Consider the following 9,018-nt stretch of genomic DNA (forward strand, 5'->3'; position numbering starts at 1 on the left):
GAACATTATCAGGTCAATATATAATTGAGGGACTTCTGAAGTCCATGGTATATGTCTTGCATGCACTTTTATTAAAAGTTTAAAAAAAATTTTTTTTTTTAAAGACTGGCAGGACTTCAAGGTTTTCTGAGTTATTTAATATAGTGTGTGAGTCAAGTGTGGATTTATCATATGTCAACAGGTTTACTACAATATCTTTATAAAAAACTTTCAATTTCAATATTACTCAATTGTATATGTAATATTTTAGAAGAATCTTTCTGTAAAAATGCCAAGTGGTGTTTTGGTTATAGGCGGCCATGTTGATTTTACAGCAAAAATGTCAACTATGATGCCTGTCAACTACGTCACAGAAAGTCCTGCAATTCCATATTGACCCTTCTGATAATGAAATATTGTGTTCGCCTTTTAGTGCAGGTCTGCATTGTTTCTGCACAACAGTATGGATAAACCACTAATAAAGCAAACTCAAAGTCGTGTGTCAGAGCCCAGCACAAAGCCAGAAAGGCTGAAATACATAAACAAAAGGTTTAACTGTCAATCTATCAGCCCCCCTGCTCCCACCACAGATTAGTTTTAGTTCTATGGAAAGACTGCAGGTTTATCGTGTAAAGCCGCGATGAAGCTATGCAGACGGCACGGTGAATGCTACATTCCTGGCAGGGACAAGGATTGCAGACCTGCATACCTGCCATTCCTTGCCGGAGTCAAACTGCCAAGAATGAGGTGCTGGACGCTCTGAGCGACTTGCTGGGTCACATCTCCGGTGTCACGGCTCGTTTAGCGTCTGAAGGAAATGGGGTTGTTGGCGACTGCATGGTTCATTCACCTAAGTGTTGAAAAATGTGTGGGAAATTACACCAACCCACCAATAAGACCAATTCAGTTTTTTAATAAAGCACCAAACCACATGCAGTGACAAAGCAGTTGAAGTGCTTTTGGCCTCCTTGTCATCTTTATCTCACACAGTCATGGCGCAGTAATTGTCCGGAGTGCATGACGGCAGCCGTGTCTGTTTGCATTGTTCTCCGACGGTTGCTCCTGCAGCATTGTGTTTGGCTGCATGCTGCCTTCATCAGCCATTTGTTCTTTTTCCCACGCTGCTGAATGCCAGCGTGGCCACAGACACACACACGCAGGGCTTATCAGAACAATGCCTCAAATAGCTGCAGAGTCTCATCACAAGGGCATGTCACCAAAGAGCAAGAAGAGCACAAGAGGTTGTGTGTGTGTGTGTGTGTGTGTGTGTGTGTGTGTGTGTGTGTGTGTGTGTGTATGTGTGTGTGCGCATGCGAGCGGCAGGCCAAAGTCGTCAGTGCGTCCCAGTATGCAGCTGTTACCTGCGGGCTCGGCTGTGTTTGTCAGCGGCCCATCAGGCCCAGATCATCCATACTGCTGCCCATTGTTAGGACGACTATCTATAGTTCGCTGCCTGAGGGAAGCTTTCAGCAGCATAAAATCAGCATTCGGTGTCATGTTTCTTTACCTGGACTAATGTGCAGAAATCTAAAAGGTCAGGGTGATAACAGGTCTTTAAAACGCCGCTCAGTTTTAGATCATTAGACCTCCAAAACCAAGCATATTTTTGAGTTAAATGTTTACCTAAATTTAAATCTTTTATTGCAGTCCCCCACAGAGGAACCTAACTTCTGTTCTATTGTGCTTAAAGGATGTGAATTTGGTCACTATTATCTTGTCAGACTTTCTTTTATTGCAACACTCAGGATAATAACTTATTTGAATACCGTGTGTTCTCAGTATAACTGCGGGGTGTGACTGTTGCAGTAACACACACTTTTAGCGACACTTTATTGCTGTTGTTCTGGTTAATTCTACATTTCAAGAGGTTTAAAAAGCTTATTTACAGTGTTTTAAAAGTTAAATAAAACAAAGGGAAACTGTACAGTGCACAAACACCCTACCAGTTTTACAATAACTACAAATCTCTAACATCTGCTGTCTTATTTTCAGACCTTATTTCAGTGAATTTTGTGTGTTGTGACTCACAGTAAACACTCAGCAGCTTCATGCCCCGACACGACTACCAAACTCTGGGCCTTTCTGGTCCTTCCACCTGCTGTCTCGTCACACCCATGCATCCATAGCTGCAAGGCTACATCGTACCCGAATAAACAAGGTCAAAGAAAATTAACATGAAGTTCTTAAAACCTTCATGCTCGCATTTTAGTGAATAGCTGTTGTCGCAGCTGGCACATTATCGGACTTCCTCTCTGTGAGTCTCTGGGGGATTTATTTTGTCTATGCGGAGACAGCAAGTACCGGAGCGCACCGATTTGAACTCGAGGTTGTCACAACACACCTCCAGGATCCATCACACGGCCCGACTCCCTCCAGAAAAAGCTGTACTTTCCCACAAGCCGGAGAAACGAGGAAAACGGTGACACATTCCAGCTGTAACTCAGCAGTCACACTGAGTGGTTTGTGGACTTTTGAGTTCATCCGTCACTGTTCTGAGTGTGTGATGTGTGGAGACTTTGATTACAGAGACAAGACCTAAAACACTTTATGTGAAGCAGGCGTAGTGTACTCTCTGTTGTATGCTTTCTGCATACATTTCACATTGCTGCTTCTTCATATTTAGTAAACTTCTTTACACTTTTTTTACATACTTGTTCCTATTTACTTGTATATATATTTATATTTTAAAGCTTGTTTTATACAGCTCTTTGTTGTTTGTTATTCTATGATGTTTTTTTGGAAGCGCCAGCAAAGTTTCGTTGCAGAAATGCAAAGACAATAAATATCCTTGAATCCTTAATTTTAAACTTCTCTGATCCTCTTTTCTCAGAATTGCATATAAAAACATGAACAGAACATTAAAACTGCTGACTGTAAACTATTATTCTCCAGCTATGAAAGAAGTAAAATAAATAACGACACACACTTACACACACACACACACACACATGCAGGTTGACACAACACATTCATCTTTTGCAAAAGCTCCATCACACCAACCACGGGCCCTCCTTTGGCAAGCAAACTCCTCCAATGTAAGGCGCCCTGCCACAGGTTGAGTCACTGCCTGGGCATGTCTGCGAGGCTCCACCGCAATACTCCCTCAAACAAAAACCCATATATGCACACATGTCCACTTGAGACACTTACTGCCAGACAAGGGAAAAGAAAAGCCCCTCAAACCCTGAGGGGGCAGGAGGAAGGAGGTGAAGAGGCGGTTAGTGAACCTTTTCACTCAGCAGAAGGCGGCGGGCTGTTTGACTCTGTGCACACATGGGGTTTTGTTGTCTTTGAGGTCGGGGGATTAAATTGACCACCACTTCCTGCTCCCGTGTCAATAACCACGCAGGGGTTAGTTAGCACACTGGAGGTTTAACATGATTCATCACGGCTGCATCTTTGGTCCTATCCAATCTGTAATCATGGCGGTGCTGATGTGTGAGGCCTTTCAGATGGGCTTGTAAATCACTGACACACACAGAGGTTTTATATCCATATAGTGTGTGTAATTACTGCAGAGCCGGCATGTGTGTGTGTGTGTGTGTGTGTGTGTGTGTGCTGATGAGGGGTGTCGATGATTCCATAATGACAATTCACTTCCTGAGGGGGGATGTTTCCGAAACGTCATTTGAAGGGAGACTGATAAAGAGACGGACAGGAGAGCCTGAAGTGGGTGATTGAAGCAACTTTACAACTGTCCACACACACAGACACACACCACGTTGTGTTTATCTGGTCCGGACACTGAGGTCGGGGTTGTGTTTGTGTGGTTGAACCCCCCTGGCAGGGCAGGAACTGCTGCAGGGGATAAGACAGTCGATGACATCTGTCTTCTTACCACCTCTTCCTGCTGATTCACAGACTGCAGGAGCTCAGCGATACACAACCGGTGTGTGTTCCTGTTGGTTTGAGGAGCGACTGACAGACCGACACTGTGGTCAGTCGCCGGTGAAGGAGCTCAGCATGGGAGTGTCAGAAGTCAGGGTGATAACAGAGCAGACACACCTAAGCAGTCGGATCAAAGGGCTTCAGTATGAATCAACATCATGAGACGCCAGTAAAATCATAAAAGCAGCTACGTTATTTTTTTTAAAAAAAGGAATTTACTCGTCTTTAGTTGGGTCAATATATAATTGCGGGACTTTTTGTAACATAGGTGACAGGTATCATAGTTGACATTTTTGCTGTTTTCAAGCCTAAAATCAACACACAAAGCAGTTTTTGAATAAGCTCATTTTATTATTGTTTAGCTAATTAGAAGGTGGTTGTTGTTAAAGGAACGGTTATTTAGTTGACATTTTAGTGATATCCATTTATTTTTTATCAAAAAGGGATTGTTTCCATAATAAATAATTATGAAATTTGTAAACACATGATCATAATGAACATAAAAAACGTTTTTAATTTTTAATAAAAATGTATGCAGATATATCCCATGGACTTCAAAAGTCCCGCAATTATATATTGACCCAGTTAAAGCTCTGATTTTGAAGTAATTTCAGAACCATTAGTGAACAGACTTAGAAATAATTACGTTCTGTAATGACTTCTTTGTCTATTTCACATCATCATACTTGATCAAATGAAAAACAGGCTTGAAGCTTTACATTGTACTTATTTTCCCATTACTTCACAAAGGGATAAAAACTTTACATATTTAACTGTGCACATTGGGGTTGCTGCTATATAATTTGAAATTTAAAAAAATGCCTCCATATTCTAACTTTCCATTTCTGTGTTTTAGCTTGCGGTTGGACTGTACCATTAGCGTGGGAGTCACAGCCACAGACCCGGCAGCTCACTCACATTATGTATGCAGCTCATTTGTCCATGCAATAATTTATCTGCTGCCCTATTTTAGGAGGGTTTGGAGACACATGTGAGTATCATTCATGCACTGGAGAGATGGGCCATTGTAGGTCTCTTGTTATGATTGTGACCCAGAGAGTAGTAGCCTTCAGACACCTTTTTGAGTCTATCAGCAAATTAGAAGACATTATGTGAGAGTTATAAACATCCAAGGACTCTTCTTTTTGTATTTGCTATGTGATTAAAAGGGTTTATTTTCATAGCGATAATGAAAAAGAGGGGAACTATAATGAAGGTTAGGATCCAAATCGCCATAAATCCACACCCTAATCATCTGAATCATTCTAATTTCACTCAGTTTAGAAATGCAAGTTCTCCTGCTGGTTTAAAAATGTGGACTTCCTACGATTAATTAGGTCAAAGTTAGCTCATGAGTTGTGAAATTAACAGAACCTGAAAAAACAAGTTCAATAAGCTCAAGGTATTAAGTTGAATCAACCAGTCAAACAGATAATTGTTACAAACAGATGTGCTTTATTTTCCATTTTGTTGTAAATTTAAAGTAATTCTTCTTCATTTAGCACTGAAAACTTAAACTCACAGCTGCTGAAGCTATTTTTGACCAGAGTCAGAGCAAAGACAGTCTGTTCGGCTGCTCAGTGAGACGAACTAGAAGTTTACAGATGTCGAGCCTGAGAGTAACCGTTATCATGATTAGAACTGTTTTGATTACTATCCGAAGAATCCTCTATAACCTAATTTAACAAGGACACACGTCAGATTTCCACCATGTATGTTTTCTGACGTCAAACTAGAATAAAAACAAGAGTCTCTGGCTGTTTTAAACTCGACTTATATGCTAGTTTTGTTTATTACAAACTTCATTTAATGTGAACTCTCAGCTGTTCATTTATTAAACTCATCACTCAGTCAGAATTCCTCAAGTTAAAACCGCTGATTTTAAGTTCAAAGGTGGACTGAAAATAAAACATTTAAAGTTCACTCAACTAGAAATTAGTAAACCACATTAAGGAACCTAGAGAAGATATGTTGATTTGACTAAATGATTTTATGACGTTTTACCCTGCAGTAAGCTTTGGCAGGAGTAGTTTACTGTCTTAAATGATTAACTAACCTTTTAAGTTGATAAAACAGTAAGAAACTCTAATCATAACTCATAAGGTGACTTTAATCTAACTTTAACTCATCTTTAACTTTCTGTTTTTCTGTTGAAACTACTCTGCTCTGGTGCTGCTGAGTTGTAACTACCTGTGCTTTTTAAACCTTGTTACCTCACTTCTTTTTGTAGCTGCTGACTTGCAGTCAAATGAATCCTTCTGCTCTCTGAATGGAAACTCTGCTTGTGGGGTGTTTGGGTGCATTTCAACGGTTTGACATCCACAGACAAGAATAGCAGAGAGTTTATGTCGAACAGCACTGAGATGAAACTCGTTTAGTCTGAGGATCTCTGGAGAGCAGGGAGGCACAGCAGCACCTACTTGGCACAGCTGAGGGTTATGAAGGGAATTAATTACCAGGATGTCATGGAAAAAGTCTGGCTTTTGAAGTTTAACAGGGAATCCAAAAATCCTGAGGAAATGTTTGGTGATGTTAAGGGTCAGAATTACGCAGCAATTAACCAGACTAGATTGAATGGGTTGCTGCAGAATGAGCAAATATTTGGACTAATCTCCCCAGTAGGATGTGGATTACTAATTAACATGTTGCCAGTGCAATTAGGTACACTTAGGACTTCCTCTGCCCCTCTCCCCCTCCTGCGCCACGGCTTCCGCCCACACACAGCCTTGAATTACTCCACTGGCAACTGTTGATGCATTCCCAAACCATCTGACGTCAAGAGGGAAGGGCTCAACCCAGCGCGCACTATAAAGGACCTCTGGCACGTTGGTTCATTCACAGACACACTCTGGATTAGCACAGCACCTTCACAGAAGCGCCTTCACAGGGCTCCTCGGAACGCAGGAGGTTCGCCAACCTTCCCCGACGTGAATAAAACATGAAAATGTCAGCGGCGGAGATCAGCCAGGTCCTCAAGGAGGGAGAGCTGGAGAAGAGGAGCGACAGCCTGCTCCAGTTCTGGAAGAGGAAGACGTGCGTCCTGACCACGGACAGCCTCAACATTTACGCCGACACGCAGAAGCGCTCCAAGGGCAAGGAGCTGAAGCTGCAGTCCATCAAGAAGGTGGACTGCGTGGAGCGCACCGGCAAGTTCGTCTATTTCACCATCGTGACCACAGACAATAAGGAGATCGATTTTCGGTGCTCCGGGGAGGAGAACTGCTGGAACGCGGTGATCACCATGGCGCTGATTGATTACCAGAACAGGAAGGCCATCCAGGACTTTAAGACGCGGCAGGACAACGAGAGCGCGTCGCCCGGACTGCAGGAGAGGCGCATGGCGAGGGCGCCCTGAGCCGCCGGGAGACTCCGGCTGTGAACTGGACTCCAAATATGGTGAGAGACGCACCGTGAAATGTGGCTGTCATGATGTGTGAATATCCAAATATGAGTAATATAGGCTAAAAATACACGATCGGTGGCATCAGTGTGTAGAAGTTGAGACTAATGAGGTGCTGTTTGTCTCCTCCAGTGTCATGTGGACCATGCAGACATAAAAAAAAAAAAACACGCGGACCAAAAGGAAGACGAGGTCATCCGGTCCAGAGATGAAGGACTGAGTTCTCGGAGACAAAACGAGATCCAACCCGACAGACAGAGACTCTGAGAAGCTTCACAAAGGGCTGAACTGTCGACATTATTTCACTCTCCTCGGAGGAATGACTCCCTAAAACCATAATTTATTTGTTTCCAGGATGTGGTGTGACTGGCAAACAGCTTGTGTTGTTTAAATTATTTACTATTCAATGTGTGTTAAGTGTGTATTTATTTGAATAAATATCAATGCTTCTTTTGACACAACTTCATGCTCTCTTCTGCTTTTTATTGTTTCCCAACTGGAAGCATTTCACTCCCTCAGCTTGGTGTTAAGGTGTGATAGTATCTCATTACCAGCTCAGGGAGTCAGTGACACTCAGGGAGACTCTTCACCGGCTGCATTTCTTTGTAAATGCCAGACATGCGGCCGTAAAAAGGGAGTGGAGGACAGGAAAGTCCCTTTTCCTCTCTGCTGTCAGGTGGAATGTGACGCTTTATTGTCTCTGGGAGGGTTTCAGGCCTGAGTCATTTCAGATAAGCAGCACAGGACACTTAAAAGACCCGCTGGAGTCTTTGAACACACCTGCTTCTGAGGTGTGGTGGGTTTATAGCTGCTGTTGACATAGATAATCACATGTAAAAACTAACAATTGAACCTGCTACATTTCTCTTTTCATCTAAACGTGGTTTTCATACAAGCTGAAATCAATTTTAGTCGATTAAAAAGTCAGCTTTCTAACAGTGTTGAGATCATTTATTCATCTGCACCTTTCTTATCAGACGCCTCTGTTCTTTAAAAGGCAGAATATTGCACAGGAAGTTCATTTTACTGCCCTGCTATCATAAAAGAAACAGATATAATGAGACACTAGAAACACACCTAGCTAATTGCTGTCATAAACTACGTGGGAAAAGCTATAAACATATTCCAGAAATGATGACAGGTCAAAAAATGTGGGTGAAGAGTTGACACTAGACGATTAATTATTTAGACATTTGAAGCCAGAGTGGTTCAGGGACATTTAAGAAGTCAGATGTTTTGTATGTATTGTAATAAGGTGTTGTTTTTGTTATGTTTTATAGAGTTCTTTAAGTTGACACACTTTTAAAACTGGCTTGGTTGTGTTTCTGCAATGAAGGAAAGTCTATGAGGAAAAGAGAACGCTTAACTTCTGAAATTCAGCTGACAGTTCTGATCACCAGTGGTTGATATCCACTTTGTTTGATGCCTCTTAAAAATATGCAGCAAGTGAACTTTTTAGAAATGTTCAGTCACAAGTTATTTGAAAGGTGCAAGAAAATGGATGAAGCAAATTAAAAAGAGAAAACACAACACCATTAGACTTGGATATTAAATATCAGTCTGTACAGGCGGGTTTTAAAAAGACTCAGTAGGGAGCTCGTTCCTGTCGGACTGCCTGGCCTGAACCCTTCTGAACAGAAATATCTCCGCTGGAGGATCTTGTGGAGTGGAAGTGTGTTATGAGCACCAATGCCCGGAGGTCAGAGGTGACAGAAAGCTGAACTGCCGGCGGGGAATAATGAAGTGTATCG

General features: G+C 42.1%; 1 protein-coding gene across 1 annotated transcript; it reads left to right on the top strand.

Annotated features, from left to right (window-relative positions):
- The first annotated feature begins 6,688 nt into the window (after nt 1-6,688).
- phlda2 (pleckstrin homology-like domain, family A, member 2) lies at nt 6,689-7,728 on the top strand. Its single transcript, XM_023291249.3, has 2 exons — nt 6,689-7,263; nt 7,400-7,728. The coding sequence occupies exon 1, from the start codon at nt 6,806-6,808 to the stop codon at nt 7,220-7,222; it is 417 nt and encodes a 138-aa protein (XP_023147017.1). The 5' UTR covers nt 6,689-6,805; the 3' UTR covers nt 7,223-7,263; nt 7,400-7,728.
- Nucleotides 7,729-9,018: the final 1,290 nt, after the last annotated feature.

The sequence above is a fragment of the Amphiprion ocellaris genome, chromosome 3, assembly GCF_022539595.1.
Source record: "Amphiprion ocellaris isolate individual 3 ecotype Okinawa chromosome 3, ASM2253959v1, whole genome shotgun sequence".
Lineage (NCBI taxonomy): Eukaryota > Metazoa > Chordata > Actinopteri > Pomacentridae > Amphiprion > Amphiprion ocellaris.